Raw genomic sequence first — 23901 nt, 5'->3', positions numbered from 1 at the left:
ATCAGCTCCTGTGTCCATGTTCCCGCCCTGACTTACAGTGATGGACCGTAAGCAGTAGGATGAGATAAACCCTTCCTTCCCCAAGGCGTTTCCTGTCACAGAGCTTCAGAAACCCAGCTAAGAAGGAATCCTTGAAACATATTTTACCAAAACTCAATCTAAACCAAACTAAAATACTTTAGAAGTTAAAAAGCTCAAAATGACTAATTTTAAAAAGGTTAAAGATCTGTCAAGGAAAAAAAAAGATTCCACGCTTCACTGTTTGGGACAGGTACACATCAGTTGTACACAATGTCTTCAAGAACGAGCGGAAAGGATGGTGCTCTGAAGAAATGGGGCAAACCTTAGGGGCTTTGGATATGTGGACCATAAACTACAAAAATGATCAAACACTGTGCCATCAATATTAAAATCTTTCCCTTCAAAACAAAACAAAAACAAAAACCCAACGTGTTTGGAGGAAATAGTTGTAAAGTAAACACCCGACAGTGGATTTAAATCTAGACTATGGCAGGGCAGTGGCGGTGCACACCTTTAATCCCAGCACTCGGGAGGCAGAGGCAGGTGGATCTCTGTGAGTTTGAGGCAAGGCTGGTCTACAAGAACTAGCTCTAGGACAGGCTCCAAAGCTACAGAGAAACCCAGTCTCGAAAAACCAAAACATACATACATACATACATACATACATACATACATACATACATAGAAATTAAAAAAAAATCTAGACTACGATGAACCAAATAATAAGATAAACATCCCAACAAACATTTTGGAAACAGGTAAAAGACTTAAGTGGAAATTCATCAAAGATTTGCTCACAGACAAAGAACATGGGCAAAGGTGGTTGGCACCATCATCAGGAGGGCCATTCCAATAAGATGCCAGGGCACACACAGGACAGGAGCTAAAGCCGGAACCACTGACTGCCTCAAGTGTTCCCGGACATAGTGTTTAACCAGCACTTCTGCATAGCTCTAGTGGGAATGAGATGGTACAAGCCCCTTAGAAAATACTGTCATGATGTATCCGTAGGACACGCAGGTAGCACACGGTTCATTCTATACCCAGGGGTTTATTTCAGAGAATGAAACCACATGTCTACACTGTTGTCGTAACACCTTTACCTATAATACCTAAAAACTGGAAAAATCAAACAAGTAAACAATAAATAGCACAGGTAAGAAATAATCCAAAAAAACTTTAAATACTCTGAGGGTTTCAACATCACGCCACAAGTACAAACAAAATAAACCACAGTCAACCTGCAGATGCATTGAAAGAATTCGCACAGCGCTTACATCGAGCTGTCTTCAGGCTGTGCGTGTTAAGATATATATAGAAACATGAATGCATTTCATGCTTCTACTTGGGTCAAAACCAAAAACTTCTGGGGTCTGGGAACCTCTGATGCTCAGCACTGAGGCCTGAGCACATTCTCTGCATAGCGACCGTGCAGACCACTCATCAGGCCAACAGAAGGAACCAGCAGTGAAAACCTGAACCAGCCTCGGCCCCTGGCCTGACCAGAGCGTGTTGATATAGCTGCATCCACAGAAAGTGGCTAACAACATTAGTTTATCTACAGTGACTGCAAGAAGCCGGCCTCTGGCTGTATGGGACAAGGAAGTGAAATGAAAGGTGAAGTTACAGACTTTTGGTGGAACAAGTATGCTCACCGTGGCTGATGATTTGGGTTATTTTGCCAAAATTAGATGAACTGTACAATTAAAATACTTGTAGTTTTTTTTTTTTTTAAATGTTTACAGCCCTTCAAAAATCTGTGCTCTCCCAAAGGTACCACAGCATGGCCCTTACTTTGTCAGTGTTTAAAGTGTTGTAGAGAAAAACAGATTCTTTTTTTTGGGGGGTTGGGGGCTCAGAGACAGGGTTTCTCCATATACTAGTCCCAGCTGTCCTGGAAGGCACTATATAGACCAGGCTGGCTTTGAGATCACAGAGATCTGGATCTGCCCACCTCTGTCTCCAGAGTGCTGGTGTGCTTTAGGTGTGTGCCGCCACCTCCCAGCAAATTCTATTACTTTAATTCCTAAAAACAGTAACTTCAAAATGTCGATTTTTAAATACTGATGTCAGCGTGAGGTGCGTGCCTTCACTGTACACCTCTCTCCTCTCCCTGTGAGTGTTCTCTCCCTGGGGGGCTCAGGGACAGGTGTACTCACTGGCAAGGCAATCATTGATGTCCTCCTCACAGTCCATACCGCTGAAGCCTGGGAGACACTCGCACATGTAGCTGCCCTGAGTATTATGGCAGAGGCCATGGTTCATACATGGCTTGGAGACACACTCGTCGATGTCCACAGTACATCGCTGACCTAGAAACCAAGGGTGATGAACAGTCAATCTTTGGGACATGATCCCCACAGCAGTGTGGCAGGGGCTAAGCTTACGTAGGTCAGAGTTTCAGTGCAGTATGAGCTTAGGGTGGGCCAGATGCAACTTCCCAACAGACACCTGACACAGGCAGGAGGTCCCCGAGAGGAGTCTATATCCCTGAGAAATTCCTGCCAACTGCCATTCATAACTTCAAACTCTTGGGCTGGGGTGTCTCCACTAGCTGAAGACTGCAGAGATGAAAATGGGGAAGGGTTAGGAGCTTCCAGCTGGCAGCTCCTGCGCCAAGATTGAATGCTTCACAGCCTAGGGCCTCCCATGTCACCCCGTATGTCATCTGAGAATCCAATCGCCTTGTTTAAAGTGCAGAATGCATCTGGCATCCTTACCTTGCCAGCCAGGAGCACACAAGCAGGTGAAGCTCTCAAAATTGGGCGCCTCTTTACAAACACCAGCATTCTCACAAGGGTTTGGAGAACAGGGAGCCAACACTGTTTGACAATTTTTGCCTGGAAAGCACATGAGAGTCTGTGATGTAGAGTCAGCCCAGGAAAGAGGGTGTCCTGAGACTGTCAGCCCAGGAAAAGAGGGTGTCCTGAGACTGTCAGCCCAGGAAAAGAGGGTGTCCTGAGACTGTCAGCCCAGGAAAGGGGGTGTCCTGAGACTGTCAGCCCAGATCTGCTCAGGATTCCAGTCTACTGCAGCAGATAAGAGACTCCAGAATCTGAGAGACACCTGGTCCTTCCAATCTTGGCCCAACGCAGCTAACCTGGTGACCTTGGGCAGATCATTTCTCTCTCTGAACCTTCTTTATAAATAATAAGAAAACTGGGGCAGGATGACTCACGGAGGAGTCCTGTGGATTATGTGCAGAAATTCACCGTAAGTGCTGATTAGAAACAGAGTGATCCCGACTCTTTGCAGGGCTGCTACCTCCACTGTCACCACTGGGGCTGGCTGTATAGATTTGGACACCAGCATCAATCTAGTCAGACTGGGTCTTCATCTCCACAGAGGACTCAGCTCAGACTCAGAGAGGTGATTTCACAGGGCAGTAGCTGATGGCCAGGCAACCTCTAATCGTATCAATGGGATGCTGACACCTGCCCACCAAAGAATGCTTCCTGCCTTAGTATACTGAATACAAACTTAGAGGAAAATTAAAGGAAATAAAAACTGTTTCATTAAAAGGGGATCAAGTTACATTCTTCAATCTCATTAGTTTTTAGAAGATGAATCGTAGACTCAGTCTTTCAAACCTCAGGATTGGTGGTAAGTGCCTTTACCCACTGAGTCATCACACAGGCCCACAGTCGTTTCTGAAGTCAACTTACAACAAAATAAGCTTTAGCAGTCATCCTAAAACTTTGTATTCAGAAAGAAAAGCACATTACCATGAATTTTCTTCACAATATCATGTCACAGTGTCAAAAGGAGGGCTAGCACTGGTGTCGGGTTCTAGCCATACATAACTTATCACTAAATCACAGAGCTGAGGATGTTACAGAGCCCTTGCCTAGCAGACAAAAGTTCTGGGGATCGATTCCCAGCACCACAGAAACAAATAGATAAAAGCCCACAAACACCAAAAGGCATACATAAAGGAAGCTGTTTCACCACCATCATGTTTCTGCAAAGCCCGTGAGACCAAGAGCCACCAGGCACTGAGTCCTCAGAGTGGCATTTCTGACCTGAGCCACTGAGACGAAGGTGCTAGCACGGCCCCGTACAGGGCAGACACCCCCCTCTGGCCTGCTGGCCTGCAGTACTCACCTGTGTAAGGTAATGCACAGTGGCAAGTGTAGCCACTAATGTCGTCAAAGCAGGTTCCCTGGTTCAGACACGGGTTTGAGGCACATTCATTAATATTCACCTGACAGTTGTAGCCTGTTGGGGAGAAGGGGGAAATGTGTATACACTGAAACTGTCAGCCTCTTATTACCCCAAGTACCACCGGTTCTCTTAGTGGCTGGTGAAGATCAGGTGTCACAGAAAGGACACACATTTCCTTGGGTCACCAGAACAGCCACTCGTTCATTTCAGCTCTGAGCCTCTGATATCCATTCAGCCAGTGGTAGGTCAGAACTGTGAAGGGAATGCCTGGAGGCCTAATGCTCCTCCAAACAGTGAATCCCCCATAATGGACCAAGAACGCATTATGGCTGCAAAGCTTGCTGGTCTACCTAAACATGGGCCGTTCGTTTAACACGAAGTTTCTGGTCAGAAATTATTATGAGGGATACCCACTCATAATAATAATCCTCTGAAATGCATCCACTCTTCCACCTGTATAATCTCTACTATCAGTTATGTCCTGAAGCCTAAGAAATAGTTTTCTCCTAACTCAAGGCAGAAAATTTATTCCCACTAAAAGATGGGAAAAAAATAATGTAACGATAAGTGGGAATACGGGAGTCCCCAGATATTGCCCGCGTTTGCACCTCCAACATGGCCCACACAGACCCTTAGAAATGAAGAAGCCAGAGGACCGTGAGAAAAGGGGAGAAGGGAGACAGAGGCCTGTGCTCAGCGGTGTCTACAGCTCACTGAACAAGTTTCGATTTTATATTCTCTTTTTCCACTTGATCACTGATAAGTAAGTTCCAATGAGAGTTAAAAAAATGAAAGTGCTTTTGAATCTGCAAGTGTCTTGGCAAATGCAATACAATATGCCAGAACATTAATGTCTGAAGTAGATGCTTATAAATTTTTGGTACCATCTGTGTATGCTTTTTCTGAAATACTTGGTATCTGTGCTGGATAGTTTCATGTCAACTTAATACAAGCTAAAGTTATCTGAGACACATGAGCCTCGATTAAGAAAATGCTTCCAAAAGATTGGGTTGTATGTAAACCTATAGGGCATTTTCTTAATTAAGGATTGGATGGAGAAGGGCCCAGCCCATTGTGGGTGGTACCATCCCTGTGCTGGTGGTCTGGGTTCTATAAGAAAGCAGGCTGAGCAAGTCAGGGGAAGCAAGCCAGTAGGCAGCACCTTCCATGGCCTATGAATTAGCTCCCGCCTTCAGGAGCCAACCCTGTCTGAGTTCCTGTCCTGAATTCCTTCAATGATGCACAGTGCTGTGGAAGTGTCAGCCACATAAACCCTTTCCTCCCCAGCTTGCTTTTTGGTCATGGTGTTTCACCAAAGCAATAGTAACCCTAACTGGGACAACATCAGAAATGTCTGGGGATTTTTAGGAGCGCTGCTTACTGCCTTGCTTCCCCTTACTTGCTCAGCCTGCTTTCTTACAGATAGATAATAATGTCATTACATGTTTCCAATACACTTTTTACACATAACCTGAGGGTAATTTAATACAATATGTTAAGAGTGATATTGTACATGAAATATAGCTTCATGAACTTTTATTTCAGGTTGATGTTCAAAAAGTTCCTGATTTTGGAACACTCCACATTTGGAGTTAAGGATACTCAATCTTGAGTAGTTGTAAAACACAGTGCAATGTCAAATAGCCCAACGCAAAGAAAACTGATAGTAAAATATTTCTGAGATATAGTCCTCTGCTACGTATTTTTCCAGAAGACCACAGGAAGCTAAGTATCCGGAGTAGCTCATGTATAAGAACTTGCTGGGAAAGTTCTGAACATACCACAGAACCCAATGACAGTAAGTACAATATTTTTATTCCACTTCCAAGAAGCTATTTGACTTATAATAGAATCAAGTCTTGGCCAAGTAGTTTTTGATTGGACACGCCAACTTAGGTTGTCAGGCAGCATGCACCTTTATCCCCAGAGCCATCTTGCTGGGCCCTAAGTGGAGTCTGAACTGTTCATTTTAAGCTCATTGTCCTAACAGTTTACCTCTCTGGTAGGCTGAAGGCAGAATATCTATTCATGCTTTTATTCCCCTAGTGTCTCAGAAACTCTAATTGCTCAGTGTGTTTACTGTGTAAGTAAACGACAGCAACAAGAGGAGATGGAAACAAAGATGGGGAACCCGAGAGGCACGCGACAGGGTAGAGACAGAAAATGGGTATAAAGAGCAGAGCCTCCAGCTCACCTTTGAAGCCCTTCTTGCACGTACACCTGTAGCCGTTCACCAGGTTGTTGCACGTTCCTCCGTTCTGGCACGGGTTAGAGAGACACTCGTTTTTGTCCACTTCGCAGTTGACGCCAACCCAGCCTGCATCACAGACGCACTTATAGCTGCAAGAGGATAAGAGTTTTACTCTGGGGTACAGAGGTGCCACTGAGTCGTAAGAGACACATAAGAGATGGGTGAAAGTCAGTCTCGCCAATTCTTTTTGTCTGATATTCTGGGCACAGGGTCTCACTCTGTTGCCCAGGCTGGCTTGGAACTCACGGTAATCCGCCTTCTTCAGCCTCCCTAGTACAAAGATTACAGGAGCGACCTCATTTCCATTTTCCTATCATTTTTCACACAGAGAGTCATGAGTCTACCTAGTATATTCAGCAGGGAGACCCTACCTCCCTGGCTCACCGGACACCAGAGAACTGCAAACATAAGCAGTGTTTGTCAAACACACTGGGCCAACCCGAAGGAAACGCTAACACGAACAAAGCACAGGACATGCAAACCAGACATCAGAAACAGGCCAGGAGCAGAGCCACTCAGGCTTGCTGAGGACCGGCTGCAGTCTTACTGGCCAGCCAGGCTTTGCTCGGATCAAAGCTCTGCCTCAGAAAGCATGGTACTGAGCAAGAGAAGGCAAAAACCCGAATATACCTGAAATGCATACAGTATCCAATCTGAACACCATCAGCACTTAAATGTGGTATCAGATCAGTTGGAGAAGGGGAGCTGGGGAGGGCTGTTTTGAAGGTTGCCATATACTGGATCAGAAATCCTAGTTAAGTCATTAAAACAAAAAACAACTTATAATACATAGTCCTCTCTCTCTCTCTCTCTCTCTCTCTCTCTAGCTTTGAAGGTTTGAGAAGTGGCAATACCCATGCTGTTTTATGACAAACATGTCTTATGCCAAGAGTTTATGGCATCTCATGACATCTTCACCACTCTGGACCTAAAACAATCAACATGCCACCCAACTCCGAGGGCATGAAAGCTGCGAAGGCCTTGTCACAGCTATGTCTAAAGTCAGCGGAGCTGCTTCTCTCTCAGAGTCTGCAGATGCCACGACAGAACAGGGACAGGCTGTGTTAAGGTGTGTGGGGGAAGAGCAGGGGGGTGTCAATCTAGACTATTCCTTGGATCTCAATCCTCTAACTACCTGGACCTTGCCACAGGGTCCTCACTGATTGCGACGTAAAGGAGACAGCCCTCCTTACTTCCCAAGAAAGGTCTCAGTGTGAGAAGACAGGCCAGCTTCAATGGGCAAAGCAGTGATTTGGAAGACTTCAAAAGACCACCAAAGCCTTCCCCTGAGACTATCAGGTCAAGTTCCTAGTTTACAGTTTCAGGCTTTTATGCTGTTTCCTTCAGCAGGGTTTAACAGCTAATGGGCTCGACTACTAGAACATGGGGGGGGGGGGGCTACTCACCCGCTGAGGCCTCCAGTGCAGTTTCCATGGATGCAGGGGCTGCTCAAGCACTCATTCACCTGTAAGTAGCAGCTGAGGTGATGGGGTCCCTCGGGGCATATGCAACGGAAGCCATTCACATCATTGATGCACGTTGCACCCTTACGACAGGGATTGGAGGCACACTCATCGATGTCAATGTTGCATCTCTGCCCTGTGGGGCGGGGGGACAGTGTTACTCAAATGTAAACCCTCGAGGATAGGGTTAGCAGGAAGAGGCACACATGCACACACTCTTCAGCCAGGCGGGCTCACTATTGCTATTGACCCTGAAAAGCACAACGTGCCATGCGAGGAAGGCGCCGGGAGCATTTGCAGCTAATTAAGGAAGCAAAGTTACTGACAACACCACAGTGCTGTGGCCCTCTCAGCAGGGCTGCTTCTGCCTCAGAGATTCAGAACTTCACATGGACCGCGGAGAGCAGTGAACATCACCCAAGACGGCTCCCCCTCCTGGCGCTGCTGTGTGTACACGCTGATGCTGCCTGACATGTATTCTCTCGTTTTCACTCAGTCAGCTGCTCACAAGTCTGTCTATGGTAAACTAACTGAACATGAATGTACTGCTTAGCTTAATTTAAGTTGATGAAAAACAATAGCTATTTTGGTTTTGTTCTTAGAGTACGGTTAACCCACTTTCTTCCTCTGTAAGTAGCTTGTAGGTAAGCATTTACTGTCCTCCAATGCTTGAGGAAGCGCGTCAGTGATTCCCAGTCTACAACAATGCTTTTCAACCTTCGATGTACAAAAATCTCAATAAGATATTATTTCTAGCTGGGCTCTGTTGGCGCCGCACTCGGGAGGCAGAGGAAGGCAGATCTCTGTGAGTTTGAGGCCAGCCTGGTCTACAAAAGCTAGTTCCAGGACAGGCTCCAAAGCTACAGAGAAACCCTGTCTTGAAAAAAACTAAACAAACAAATAAACAAACAAATAAATAAATAAAATGATTTCTAAGCCTGAGAAAAGGCTCAGTGGTCAAGAATGCCTACTGCTCGCCCTGAGGACCAGGGTTCAATTCCTAGCACTCTGTTAGAAGGGTCTCAAGTGCCTGTTACTCTAGCTCCAGGGGATCCAATGTCCTTGTCTGTCCTCCAATAGGCACCCACAAAAAATAAATAAAAAGAGCAAGGGATTCCTAGGCCCCACTGCCACACTGTGATGGCTTGGACCTAACAACGGCATTTCACGTGGTTTATGTGGTCAGACATCAGAGCCTCTAGAAATAGAGGCGCCGGCAGTCCATGAAAGCCAAGTGGGCACTGAACTTAGGAGACCTGGCTGCTGTAGCCTTCATCATCACTGCCTTAGGGTGCATAAAACACTACGGACTGAGCATACAATGTCTAGTTACATTTCCAATCATTGAGATTCAACGTTCGAAATGGTATGAAATTAACTTTCCCTTATGCTGTGAGTGAGTGAAATCTAGCAACCCTTGTGAAGGAAAGTATCAACTTCAAAGAATACAGTGCTCTGATTCGGGTTTGAAAGTGTATGCTTTTTTTCATTTTTTGCTTTTTTTCAACATACTTAAGAAAATAATAACACTATATTTATTTAGTTCAGGAAGTCCTGAAGGAAAGCGATGCATCCCTTAAAGTAAGGCATTAGCAAGCTTCCGGCCTCCAGTGCACTCTGGACCATCATTGGTGGCTCCTGTGGTAAAGACCCACAGTCTGGGACAGCTGCCATTTCCCTCCGCATGTCTTGCCTCAGTCTTCGAAGTAGTCAGAGGAGCCACCTCAATTTTAAATCCACTGTGTGTGTGTGTGTGTGTGGTGCTGGGGATAAAACCTGGGCTTTGCAAGCACTAAACCACTGAGCTACACCCCCAGCCCCTCAGTTGCCTTTAAACAATTTCCAGAATAAAGCTTTGAGTCATTTTGATGTGTGACAAGTCCCTACGCATGCACTCTACTATGTAGATCGGCAGCTACTTCTGAAATGTTCTACCCGCATGTAGGGTCCACTGGGTATCAGAAATGGCTACTGCTGGCTATGCTCCTGTGGGGCTCAGCAATGAGCAATACGAAAATGTGCTATATGTTCCTTCCTGTCTGTTTCTTCCTGTTTACACCACGCCAATCGGAGTGTAATGACTGACAGGGCTACCCTACGGACTCTGGGATCCAGGCTGGGGAGCAGAAGGGCTCCAGTCATTTGTCAGTGTGTGCTGAGAACATCTTCTGTCCTAACCACTGCTGACGGAAGAGTCCCTTCTTGGGGAGGAGGGTGCTCTCCGGAGCTCACTGACCTATCAAACTGAGGGCAGAACAGCTCTTTTTATGGATCCTTAGGAGAATTTAGGAAAGCAGTAGATTTGAGGGAGGCTGGAGGTGTTCTGCTTTCCGGAGAAGAGTTCCTGGGTTGGGTCTTGACTGTTTTCCTTTTCTGCTTCTTTTTTGACTTGGGATTGAACCCAGTGCCTCATGCACGCTAGGCCAGCACCCCACCACTGGACTGTTAGTCCTGGTTTTTGTTTTGTTTGTTTGTTTTTTTGGTATTTTTTTTCAATTTGAAACATGGTCTTACTAAGTTGCCCAGCTGCCTTGAATTCAGCCTGTGGTCCAGTCAGGCCTTGGACTTGTGGCTATCCTGCATCAGCTTTCAGAACAGCTGGGATTGTGGGCATCTTCTACCAGGCCTGTAATCCAAACATCATGAGGGGCTTTGGAAAACGAAAAGGAGTTTATGGAATCCCATGATTTCTCCCATCTAAGAAGAGTATCAAGAACTCCTGGGAGAAGAGAGAACAGCCTTAAAAAGTCAAGAGACAAAGGCTTCCTTCAGATCTTTTAAAGCTCTTATGAAAACGGTAGGGGAAATTATTAAAATAAAATAGAAGGAAAAAACCCCAAATACCTCACAGTTATTGCTCATGAATCTTGGACATTTCCAGCAACAGATTTACAAAACAACCCCTTGGACCAGAAAAGAGTTCCCAAGAAGAGGGCACCACCCAGTAAGCAAAACATTCCATCTCTTAGTTATGTAATTTCATGCTACACCTTATGTTTATTTTAGAATATTTTTAGCCTATGTGCTCCCTCTTTGACCCTGTTGATTTGCTGAATGTTAAAAACAAGAGAGAATATGATTCACTGACATTTAAAAAACTAAGTCTGGTGAAAAACCTTCCATAAATCCCAAAGGAAACCATAATAGGCTCCTCCTTGGCCGCGTAGTGGGAATGAGCCTGGGCTCTGAGGTCAGATGCCTGGGGCAAAACCCTGGCTGCAGGGCACTGTGAACGCGACTCTGCCTCTCCACTCTCTGGCCTCTCTTCAATACCAGAGGAGCCGTAGCTGTTCTGGTGACTTGAGTGAGATGGCCAAGCAACTTGGTCCCCCGCTCAGACAGAGTAAGTCATTCGTACAAACTGAGTGTTCTCTTCCTGTTACAGTTGGAACTCCACTGCGTTCCAGCTGGCCTGTGTATTGTTCTCAGCTCCCACTTGACCTTGGAGAAGAGCCTTCAGGACACCTCAGTGGGTGGGAGGCTTCGAACTTTCACCACACTGGCCTCTCAGTGACCAGGAAGACCTGAGGTCCACTGGGACCACAAATGTTCCTATCCAAGTGTCGTGGTCACACCCTAGCAGAGAGAAACGAAGCACCCAGCTAGTGAGTGGCAGGCATTCTCTTCGCCTGGCTCTGGCTGCCCTTACACTCTGCCAAAATCTCTGCTCACCTGGGGAGTACGTGATCACATGGCAACTCCTGAAGGATAATATTCCCTGTGCCTCCTCGTGTGTGGTACTGTCCACAAGAGCAGAACACACAGTGCACCCTCACGATGAGGCTTTCCCCATACTTAGGTGTCAGTGAGGGCCCCAACAACAATTGACAAAGTTAGTAACAAGAAAAAGAAGAGAGAAATGTGTGGACCGCATGTCACCTGGGGACACACATGCGTGTTTGCCCCTAAGGAACACTGACAATGCAGTTTCGCTTTAATTTACTTTCTTTTCATGGGCCAAACGAGCTCGCTTACTCTAGCCAAATATGGGTGGTCTCCTCTAACAACAGGCTCCTGGAGGAAGCAAGAGACCGAGATAAGCAGCCAGTGTTTCCATGCATGTTTACCTTGGATCAGCTCTACAGAAGACACTGGCCACTGTCTGGAGGGAGACAAAGGTAGCTCTGGAGGTATTAACCCAAGCACAGTGACGGAGAGGTACAGTCGGCCAGGAGTTCTCAAGGAGCAAGAAACATGTGGCCTGAAAACGCTAAAGGAAATTCTGTGTTTGTGTTTAGGAGAGCTCTGGAAACAGAAAACTGGCTCAGAAGTACAGAAGCAGGTCACAAACCTTCCAGAGACTCCGAGAAACAGGAGAGAGGTGAAAAGGTGATTTTTCAGTTGGAAAAAAAAAAGTGACTTTCACTTAGGGTCCCTTTTCTAACTCGGGGCTAATGGAGGCCCCTCGGAATGCAAGGAGCATTACCTGTGAATCCCGGAGAGCAGACGCAACTATAGCGATTGATCCCGTCCACACAGGCTCCGTGCACACAAGGGTTGCTGGCACAGTCATCAAAATTAATTTCACAATTAAGTCCTGTAAAAGAGACCCAGAGAAATGATTCTGTATTACCACAGGAATGCCAGAACTTCCGTCCCCGGTTGGTGCTACGTGGTCAGAAGTCTGAGGAAAATCCAGACAGTCCTAACGGAACAAAGCAACGCTTTGCCAAGTACAGTAAACAGAATCCAGGACTGAGCAGCCAAGAGGACTGGACTACTCATACTCAGCCATGATTTGTCCCTTCTAGTCGGTTGTCATGGTAACGGTACAAAGGCAATATAGAGAGAACTGTCAGCATCTTAGCCAGGATCCAGGCAGTGGGGCTCAACTATATACTCATATCTACATACCCACAGCCAAACAAACCCGTTTGTGGTTCACCTAAGAATAGCTTTGGTGAAGAGGTTAAAACTTGTCACTTTGAAACTTGCTAACTCTCAGCCCTCTGATGGAGAAAACATCACAGCCGGGAGTGGGTGAGCTGAGACAGCAGAATTCTTCCCAGAATTCCACCTCAACTTAAACAAACCCTAACACATAAATCAAGGCTAATTAGTCTTAGCAATTTCTTAGCAGATATTAGGTGAAGAAAATAAACCTATCATATTTAGTAAAATAGCTAATAATATTTTACACCTAAAATAAAATTTAAGCCTTGAAATCAAATTTTAGAACTTGTATCTATCACCTTAAGCTTGATGGTTACTGTGGGTGTTGAGATAAAAAGCATCTTGTGATGCTTGGCTTCTGGCCTGCTCTTTGGGTGAGTGAGGGTTTAGCTACATTTACATGAGTTTGGTAGACAAGAGTAACTAAATAGCAGGGATACACCAAGCATTATTGTTGTCATGGTTACATAATGGTTAATACAAGGTAATACCTTACATTAGTTACTAATGTATCTAAGAAAGTTCTGTGGGTACCACAGAGTACCTCGTGGTATAAAGGCGATAAGAATAAAAGCTCATAGAAGAATATAAGCAGGTGAAAGTTCCAGACCAATGTCACCGTGTCAACTCACTCACAAGCAGTATTGTCTGTGCATGGATCAAATATGCATCGATAGTCACCACCTCTGCGCTCGTTCCAGAACACTGTGCAGTCCTCCTGTGCTGATGAGGCTAACCTCACCAGCTTCCAAAATCCTGCACACGAGGAGACCCTCCTAGCCTTCAGTCCTCAACCCACGAAGACCCAGCATGCTAAGGCAGCTCTAGCCCCTGGGCTCATGGTTCACTTGAGTTGAAAATGACACCTGATCAAGCTGGGCCTCAAACATCCATACTGATACGTCTGCCCTTTGAGACCGTAGGTCTGCAGCTGCCCTGCTTGTGCGGTCCTCGCCTGAGGTCTGTAATTCCATAGTTTCTTGTGGTCTCTAAGTGGCTTCAATATGACTGGTGGACTGTCTCCTTGGTTGTTTTCTTCTTCCTTAACGATAAGCCATTCTGGGTCACTTGAAACCCAGAGGAACTAATCACTTCAACAGTTTATCGTCATAAAAGCACAGATGAGAAAGGTCCCGAAAGTGAAGAGTCGATCTCCTTTTAAGCTACCAGTGAAAACCACAGGAATGGTTAGCAAGCTATGATGATCCCTCCCAAACTTCAAACTACAAACAGAGACTGCATGACAGCTGAATCAGAAATTCCTACTCCATGAATGTCTCCTGAGTGGACTTTCCAACCACACGCCACCAAGCACACGCCGGCTCCTTTCCACTACAGACCAGTAGTTCTGCACTGCTGCCGGCAGCTCTTTGCTGTTTCTTCGAACAGCTGCAGCAACGGGTCTGGGCTTCTGCACGCTGCCTGGGGCAGACTATGAATATCAACTTCTTGCCTCTGTCCCCCGAAGGAAAGTCTACCTGATACAGTCTGGCACAAGGATGTAGCCCTGGAGGAAAGTAAGTTCCTGCCAACCCAGCACTCGCCAGGTTTCCAGTGATGTGTGTTACAATGGGGAAGACGGCAAACCTAAAATAGCCCCTCCATTCTAAAGGCATCCATTCAGCTGCTTGTAAATCTCTCACATTTCCCTCGTACTGCAATTTCTCATGTCTGGGGACCAGCCCGGAAGCAAATTGCTTTTGGAAGGTCTCACAAAGCTCTATTCAGCCCTTCGAGGGAGTTATCTAAATGTGGGGAGGGGGCCCGCGTTCTCAGCTGTGAAGGCATGGGATGTTTTTCGTATGCTTGAGCAATTCAAAAAGGACTTTGTTTTCAAACTTGGCATGTGTGAGGCCCTGGATGGAGACCAGGACCTTTGACAAGTTTGAAGAAATGGATTTGAAGGAGCACAATAAAATCAGGGCAGTTACCCACTCCCCTACCTCTGCCCCCTCCATAGGTCAACTTCCTTAAGTCCAGGATGAGCCCCCAACAAATCACCCTGTGTATTGGCAGGTCCCCTGCTCAAAAAGGCTCACACTGGTTAATCTTCCACTAATACATTTTCCTTTGATCTTGAACACAATATTTCTCTGTCTACTAGCTACAGCCGTGCCCAGGATAGTTCCTAACAGGTAAAATGGAATCTAGGGAAACCTGCGAAACCGCAGCCTGACAAAATGACTCCAAAACTCCCGGTAAGAGAGAGCTGGCCTTCACCTAGCAAGCAGAACCCCTCCAGGTTCAGGAGCCCTGGAAATAGAGCTGGCAGCTTGGCGTTCCACTCTGCAACGACCAGGGTGTGAGACAAAGTATTTCCTTCTCCTACCTTTGCCTGAATGCCTAAGGCTCCACCAGACACAGGGCTGGGAGAGAGCTGTCACATCAGACTGATGATGCCAAAGACCCCAGAGGGTGGCAGGGAAGGAGGGCGGGACTGTCCTACCTGATGTACCCGGTTGGCAGTTGCACTGGTAGCCGTTCACCAGGTCAATACAGCGTCCATCGTTCAAGCAAGGGCTGCTGTAACACTCATCGATTTGGTCACTGCAGATGGCCCCCATGTACCCAGGGTTGCAGATGCAGGTATAGGAATCAATCCCATCCTGGCACTGGCCATGGTGGCAAGGATCTGGGTCACAGTTGTCGATATTCTCCTCACACAAGACACCAGTGAAGCCTGCAGAAGGAAGTTTACTGATGGGTCTCCAAGCCAGCAAACAGGCTGTGTGGACACCCAAAGGCAGTTACCCTGCATATCCCACCTCTGGAACAATCCCCACAGGTGGCCTTGGGCGGAGGGAACTGCTTGTTTGATTTAGAATTCGACTGGGCTAAAGCTCAATGAATCTCGATGGAGTTTGCAAAGCTGAAATGCCCCCGCCCTGCCTGAGCCCTGGGTCCCCTGCTGCCTTCCCAGCCTTACTGGCCCTGGGCTTCCCACACATCCTCCCTGCACGCTTGTGTCTGAGCATCTTCCCTCCCAACACACAGGGGCTGACTGAGGTATCCTGTCTTCCAGTTCTGACGCTGGAGGGCAGAGATGGAGTCCCACAGCTCCCCCCAAAGTGCTGTGCTACCGGCTTCTAAGTAAATACCCATTAAATAAGATGAGTGACCCGCTGTTGGCCATTGAAAGACAACGAGATAAGAATTCCCACAATTGAGCTATAACGAGATCCATGTCCCGCTTCTTTCTGGAAGGCTCTAGGACATTTGCCTCCCTTTTATTTTTTAATTTTATTTTTATTATTTTTAATTGGTTGCTTTGGTGTGTACATGCCACCATGCTATGTGGAGGTAAGACACAGCTTTTTGGAGTCGGTTCCCTCCTTGCTCCATGGGACCTGGGAGTCAAATTCACGTTTTCAGGCTTGTAGGGCAAGTGCCTTTGTCGTTTTAGCCACCTCGCCAGCCCTCTCATCCCTTTTAAACATGAGATCTAGGGCTTAACCTCACTTCCGTGAAGTCATGCTCCACAGAAGCTGGCTAGAAGACAAAGCCTGGAATGTCTCCAACAAAAGGCAGCGGTTTCTACGAAGAAAACGCAGCTCAGTGGAGTATCCTCACCTACAACAGAAGCATTGGTGTTCTGCGCAACTGTGGGGGCTAAGTTTGCTTTTCTGAAATCTGAGGGAAATCATATGCACAAAGTCTATACACTAAGAACCTGTTTGCTAATTCATGTGTGGCTCTACTCATGACTCTGTTTATGTATGGGGTATTTATTTGCCTGCTTGTATATATGCATATGCACTGTGTGTGTGATGTCCACAGCGGCCACAAGAGGGCGTCAGATCCCCTGGAACTGGAGCTACAGATGCTTGTGAGCTGCTGCGAACCAGACCAAGGCCCTCTGTGTTCTCAACCACTGAGCATCTCTCCAGTCCCTTCTCGTGATTTCTGTCTCAGTCAAAGGGGAAGAAGTTTCCTTTTCTAATCATTTCTAGACCTTCTCCACATTGAGGGACACTTCTGTACAGCAAGTGTGCTGTGGCCATCTGGCTTAACGAAATCCACTCCCAAGGAGAAACATGGTCCAAGACCCAGAAATATACATCTGTTTTGACCAAATCTCCTGGGAATACAGACACAAATCATGCGTTGGTTTGAACCTTCCTAGACAGCGCTCTCTGTAGTTAGTTACAGCCAACTCTCAAGAACACCTGCATCCTAGAAGCAGAGGCCTCTGAACTGCATAAAGGCCTGGCTCTTCTGGTTTAGGAGACAAGAGCCAGGCCCTACAGCGAGTCTCAGTGAGGGGCAGCTTTCTCCTAGAATTCTCCTTTTCCCAAGGAGTCAGTGAAACCAGCTAGAAGCTTCCCACAAACACAGACACCAACTGCACGTGTGGACAGAACCACCGTGGCAGTGACAGGGAGGCGGGTACCGGAAGAGCAGCAGAAGTCTGCAGCAATAGCTCTCTCGAGCACGAGCCACGGCGGCTGGCAGAGTGACAAGGAGCGGCTAGTGGAAGACAGTCGTGCCCCTGGCAGAGGGCCTCCCACGCGATGGGGGTCGGCTGAGGCTCACCTGTGGCACACTGGCACTCATAGCCGTTCGGATGATCGATGCACTTGGCCCCGTTCAGACACGGCGTACTAGAGCAGTCGTCAATGTCAATCTGGCACACGGGGCCCGTGAAACCTTGAAGGGGCACAGGAGCGACACAAATCAATGACTCACCCATCTTCCTTTATTAAAAAGAGTGGGTTAAATCATTGGCAGAGCATATGCCAATGGGTCACCAAGCAGATGACTCTCCCTGGCAGGTGACTGGAACATCTGGGCAAAGTTCAGAGGTCAGAGGCCCTGGGGCTTCTACTGTTGCCTCTTCAGAGCATAGGGATCTTCGCCAGAAGAGGAACTGAGACACTATGGAAAGATGGAGTCTCCAGCTAGCAACTTTGTTCCCAGACTGAAAGGATCTTCACTCTGAAGAGGAAGTGGAAAAGCCACTGTCCACAGCAGTCAGCTGGCATGCCTTCAACACCAGCGGAGTCAGAGGACTTGGAAAAAATCTGCTGCATGCTGCCTGCCTGAACTTAGTGGGGTAAAATGTCTTGGGATTTAGGAATATGACTCACTAGGAAAAACTAAGACCCTGTGCTTCTGTGAGGTGTGAGCACTCTGGAAATGTAGACACAGACAGGGAGGTCAGGGGTCATTCAAGAACAGACTTGGACTTCAGGCCACAAAAGACTTGGAAGACAGACTGGCTAAAAGAGTTCCCCACCTCAGCACACACAAAGTCTCTCCCCAAGTACTCACTTTTAATGATTTCCTCATGCACAGCCCACACACATTCCCTCTCTCCCCCTTCCTGTGGTCAGTTGGCTTGGTGCTTTGGAAGAACACAGGGGCAGGTGGCAGGCACTTACCAGGGGGGCAAAGACACTGGAAGCGATTGACTTTGTCCACACACTGCCCGTTGTTTACACACGGGTTGCTCTGGCATTCATTCACCTCCAGTTCACAATGCACACCTTTGAAACCTGCACAAATGGACCACACACGTGGTTCAGGCACAGATAAAGGGGCATTCCAGCCAAGAAAGCAGGAACGTGCTGAGGCGGCTACAACCCCCAGGAGCACAACCACTTCACAAAGAGAGGGGCTCTGCTACGCTTTTACCAAAAAGAGTCCCTACAGTCAGCCAAGTGTAGACACTGTTAGACATCTTTGCTAACGTGAGGAAGGGGCAAGGATGCTACGGTATCGACGACGTGAGATACCCCTCCCAGACTGGTGTATCTGAACACCTGGTCCCCAGCTGGTGCTGTGCAAGGAGGCTATGAAACCTTTGGAGCATGCGACATGGTAGACTGGCAATGGGACTTTAAGACAACAACTTAGCTTTGCTTCTGGCCCCATTATCTATCTCTGCTTCCCAATCTACCAGAAATGTGAGGAGCCATTGGCCACACGCCCTCCCCGTCGTCATCGTCTCTTTCCTGTGAGCCTTTAACTGGCTCTGTCAGGGACTTCCCAGAGTGACAAGTGACCATGCCAGGGTTACCCCCAGGACGCTCAGTGAGACAGCAATCCAACAAAAACTCCCCACAATCTCTGACCTACTTCTAGCTTCTTTCTTCCTAAAGACCAGCTGCACTGGTGCTATTGGGGTGCAGGGCAGGATTAGGAGGGCCCCCTTCCAAGGCTAGAATATCCCTTATCAGACAGCACGGCTGGCCTCTACTGTCATCTCATCCCCTCTCTGTCCTCTGAGGAGTCAAGAATGAGCCCTGCAGAAGAGCCAGCCCCAGGACACGAGCTAGTGTCCCCTTCTGGGTAAGTGACAAGTGCCTGCAGAACCGAGTCTAACGTCGCATTTCTATGAGTGAAATGCGGTGGTGCACGTAATTTATTGGAGGATCAGGAAAGGTGCTGTTTAGATGATTCAGGCGGGAAACGGCTTCTGAGGTTTGCCAGTGTGTGAAGTGGCGCTCGACACGGTGGTCGTTGGATTTGCTCTGCTTTGCTCTAACTACCCCAGCATGTCTCTTACTCTGCAATTAAAGGGCTCGCAAGGCAGTCCTGACCCAGCCCTGCTCAGTCCCACGCTGGCACAGCACACGGGGAACCACTGTGTGCTCTGTCAGCACAGCCGGCCCCACTCACCTGGCATGCACAGACAGGTGAAGCCGCCAATCTTATCCAGGCAGGTGGCATCATTCTGGCAGGGGTCTGAATGACACTCGTTGATGTCCATCTCACAGCGAGGCCCTGCGTAGCCTTTCAGACACTCACAGTGGAAGGCTCCATCTGTATTCACACACTTCCCTGCGTGCTCGCAAGGGTTACTGTTGGCTGTAACGCATAAGAACCAGATGTGGACATTAGGGGACAGTCTGAAAGTTACAACGCTTCAAGCAAGAGCATTCTATTTTTCAGGTTCATTCATTAGTTTATAAAAAGAAATTACCAGAGTGAGTTCCAATCTTCTATGCTCTTCCTTGTTCTAAACCTCTCACTGAGGTAGGACTTTATATTTATTTTATTTATTATTAGGTATATACATGCATGTGTGTGTGAATCCGGAAGATGAGGTCATATCCCCCAAAGTTGGGGTTGCAGGCAACTGTGAGCTGCCTGATGTGGGTGCTGGGAATTGAATTGGACCCTCTGAAAGCACAGTACATGATTAACAGCAGAGTCACCATGCCAGCCCAAGAGCCTCTGTTAAGTACCAGGTCTAGGTCAGTCCTATTATTGAATTCCCAGAAGGAGATTTATGGTCATACAGGAAAGGCTGACTGTAAACTGTGTGTGTAGAACAGGAAACGTCAAGGTTTGGGTGTAACAACGCCTAAAGTACAGTGCAGTTCCACTGAAACTCTCACTGATACAACTCCAAGCCCAGAAAAGAGGCCAGGCACTCACCCATGGCACACTCATCCACGTCTTCTGTGCAGTCGGCCCCCTTGTAGCCCTGGGGGCAGGTGCAGATATACTGCCCGTTCAGGGGGTTGGTGTCACACAGCGCCCCCTTGTGGCAAGGGTTGCTAATGCAGGCATCATCCAGATGACAAAGGAGACCTGTGTCAGGACAGAGCATAGAGAAGACAAACACAAATCTTTTACAGAAGAGCTTTTGTTTTGTTTTGTTTAATCAATGGTGTTTTGCTGTAGCTTTGAAGACTATCTTGGAACTAGCTCTTATAGATCAGGCTGGCCTCAAACTCAGAGAGAGATCCACCTGCCTCTGCCTCCTGAGTGTTGGGATTAAAGGTGTGCGCCGCCATCACCCAGTTTGAGAACCAAATTCTTAACATCATGATCTGGAGGCACTGTTCCCTTCATTTGCTCCTCCATTAGGGATGAGCCACAGCCCTCAGCTGCTGCAGACAACCTAGGCTTAGACTAGAGCTCCCTGCTAGAGAGCTCGTCCAAGGACAGGCCAAAGCATTAGAGGAGGAACACAGGAAACTGGAGATTTCCTGTGGAGAGTACCGGAATTAGCCAACAAAAAATAGCAGATGTCCAATTACATTTGAGTTTCTGATAAACATAAAAAGTGTTCACGTGAGTATGTGTCGAATTTGAATTTCTAATAAACGTAAGAAGTGTTCACATAAGTATGTGTTAAGTATTCCATGCTTTCTGTATCTTATCTGGTATCCTCCTTCTCCAATGTCATGTTACCTAATGACCACGGGCTCACTGGCATCTTACTAGCTTCAGAACCGAACCTCATCTGTCTAGTCTCCGGCACCCCACTAACCACATCAGCATTCCCGGATCAGGTGCAGGGCAGGGCAGGGCAGGGCGGGGGATCTGCCAAGTGCTGGGTGGAAGTGGAAGAGGGAGGAGGGATACTCCTAGGCTTCCTGTTCTGCAAGGTTCTGGTGGGAACTGGATTTTCCAGTCTGCAATTGGCCAAGGCTTCTTCCACAAAGCTGGAGGTGCGGCTCTGGGAAAGGCGGGGTGCAGGTTTTCGGGCTGACACCACTGTACGCTGCTACTTCTAAACCTAGGAGCAGTCTAGAGAAGCAGGCTAACTGCAGTTCTCCCTTAACAGACTCCTCAGGAGCACCACGGTGGAAGCACACTCTTCTCAAGGAATGGGTATTTCTTCTTAAAAAGACTCCATGAGTTCGTGGATTAGTCATCTAGTCTGGACTTCTGAGTGCTTTTCAGGCCAAGGTCCTGAGGAATTCTACTGAGCTGACTGTCTAAGAAAGACAACTAAGTTTTCACTAGCAGACTGCATACAGAATGGCCCCCTCAGACTACAGCAAACAGGACGGAAGGGCCACACGGAGGAGAAGGCTGGAGTCGGAGTGTTCGCAGCCCCCCCACGGCTGGCTCTGCAGCTCTGGCACTCTGCTGGCCTTACCTGCCTTCCCCTCTGGACACAAGCAGGAAAAGGAGGCCACGCGGTCGATGCAGGTGGAGCCCGGAGTGCAGGAAGCGAAGGCGCAGTCGTCGATGTTCTCGCTGCAGTCGTCTCCGCTCCAGCCGTTCACGCACACGCAGCCGTAGCCTCCGTTGCGGTTGGTGCAGGTGCCTCCGTTCTGGCAGGCATTGGGCTGCAGCAGGCACTCGTCCACATCTTCCGTGCAGAATTGCCCTTGGGGGGAGGATACTGGGTTAGGACCCTTACGTCACCAATGATTCTTGCCACACCAGCCCCTGTATGAGCTGCCGGAATCTGATGCAAGTAGCGCCTACGATGGTTCAAGTCCTCTTACATATTTTAAAGTGACCTTGAGTTATCCAAATGACACTCATCAGAAAAAAAAAAAATGGCCCTTCTAGAAGCTACGATACAATGAAAATTTGGCCAGTTGGCCAAACAAAAGACAAACTCTGTCGATCTCTTGACTTAGCTGAATTCTTGGGCCAAGAAATAAAAAGCTGAGCTGGAAAGATGGCTTAGCAATTAAGAGCACTGGCTGCTCTTCCAAAAGAGCAGGGTTTGAGTCCCAGAACCACACAGAAGCGTCACAACTGTTTCTTACTCCAATTCCAGGGGATCTGATGCCTTCTTCTGGCCTATGAGGGCTTGCATGTGGTACATAGACATACATGCGAGCAAAACACTGAGATACATCAAAATAAATTAAAAAATATTTTAAGAAAGAAAACAAACTGAAAGAAGGAGAGTAAAGTGTAAACGGTGCAGGAGAGACATACGAGAAAATGAGAAGGAACCCCTACACCAAAGCGCAAGGGCTTTTTTCTCTGTCTAGATGGCGTCCTTGTCAATACGCTGGCGTACACTGCAGTAATCGCACATGGTGTTTACACCGCAAGGCTCCTGCTTATCTCTCGCTCGTGCTCACAGCCGTGTGTGAAGCCACAAGTATCTCAGAATAGAGACAAATATATCTATCTCAATATCAAAATATATCAAAATGGTCATTTTTTTTTAAGTTAGAGTGAGCAATACACAGAAAATATTTCAAACAGGCCCAGTAGAGTGGAGATGTGAAAGGGAAAGCCAAGAGCAGTCAGACAGGCAGAGTCTCAGCCTGCGGGGAACAAGGCCCAGCATGCTGTCCCACAGAGGGCACGGAAGGGAGCTGGTGGTGTGCGCTCCTACAGATGTGTTAGGAGCCCCGGCTGCCACAGGACGGGCTGCTGGAGAGCTCCTGAGTACAGGAAGGGTGAGCCCACGGCCCACCAGAGCAGCGTGGTGCCGGGCCACCTGAATAAACCCATCGGGTTGGAACCCGTTTAAAACCAGTTTGCTTCAAAGGAAACCAAAATAAGATGATCTGGATTCTCTAAATCATAACAAATCCTGAAACCAAACAAAAATGCCATTCAGTCTCCCTTTGTAAATAAACAAATAAACCCCTCAATGATCAACTGAAAGGGGAATCGTCATTAGGAGTCTCTTTATGAAGAAGTAAAGCACAGAATGCTTAAATTTAAAAAATACTAGCGCTGCCCACAGTCCCCAGAATATCTATGGCCGTATAACCCCAGAAGGCCCACTCTGGGCCCAGCTATGTGCTGAGTGAGTGTGAGCCAGCCCAGCTGAGCACCTGCCCTTCAGCGGTTTGGCCTTCGCCCCCTACTACAGAACTGACAGAACTGTCACACTTGCTTAGTTCTATACCGCTCTCCTGCTACCTAGGTGCAAGCCACCTCTGGTGGGGGCTTTCTGTGTGTTCCCAGCACAGGTCACAACCTTGTCTAACAGGATGGGCGTGGATGCTTGAGGTCCCTGCTGAGAGACCTTCATGTCCTCCCCTTGCATCACTGCAGGGTCTCTGAGAGAGTTCCTGTGAGTAGGTGAGCTCTCCTCACTGTGGGATACAGGCTGGGCATTGGACCCACGTTACATCACTGTGTCTCCTTCCACACTAGTGAATTAAGAACACTATGCCACAGGACAGAATGGGTAAGGCAGCTGTCTGCAGGGAAAGTGGTCAGGGTGACTCAGAAGTGCAGAGTAAAACAGAGCACCACGGGGGCAGTCAAGCCCTGAAGTCAGCTGGCTGCGAGCCCCGCCCCCACAGCACAGTCCTGGGCAAGCTCTGTGCAGCAGGTTTCCTGATTTAGGATGTGTTTCTACCAATTTCGCTTGAAGTATCAATGACTCCAAACTAAGTGAGAAAAGGAGGAAGGGAGCCAATGAGTGAAGGGGAAAAGGAA

The 23901-nt window shown here is 47.7% G+C and overlaps 1 protein-coding gene across 4 annotated transcripts in view; it reads right to left on the bottom strand.

Moving 5' to 3' along the window:
* The window catches only part of Notch2 (notch receptor 2), a 139646-nt gene that overhangs the window by 28298 nt on the left and 87447 nt on the right, over positions 1–23901 (bottom strand). For all 4 annotated transcript variants that reach the window (XM_038311057.1, XM_038311060.1, XM_038311058.1 and 1 more), the window contains 12 exons: positions 21632–21865; positions 20176–20331; positions 19414–19602; positions 18174–18287; positions 17326–17439; positions 15239–15472; positions 12326–12436; positions 7843–8035; positions 6380–6525; positions 4126–4239; positions 2742–2861; positions 2181–2333 (listed from right to left, as the gene is read on the bottom strand). In XM_038311057.1, coding sequence (XP_038166985.1) covers positions 2181–2333; positions 2742–2861; positions 4126–4239; positions 6380–6525; positions 7843–8035; positions 12326–12436; positions 15239–15472; positions 17326–17439; positions 18174–18287; positions 19414–19602; positions 20176–20331; positions 21632–21865 — 1878 coding nt within the window. The remainder of the gene's footprint in view (positions 1–2180; positions 2334–2741; positions 2862–4125; positions 4240–6379; positions 6526–7842; positions 8036–12325; positions 12437–15238; positions 15473–17325; positions 17440–18173; positions 18288–19413; positions 19603–20175; positions 20332–21631; positions 21866–23901) is intronic.

This window comes from Arvicola amphibius, chromosome 14, assembly GCF_903992535.2.
Source record: "Arvicola amphibius chromosome 14, mArvAmp1.2, whole genome shotgun sequence".
NCBI classification, from domain to species: Eukaryota; Metazoa; Chordata; class Mammalia; order Rodentia; family Cricetidae; genus Arvicola; species Arvicola amphibius.
The sequence above is the reverse complement of the archived record's forward strand: the minus strand, read 5'-3'. Positions and strand labels throughout refer to the sequence as shown.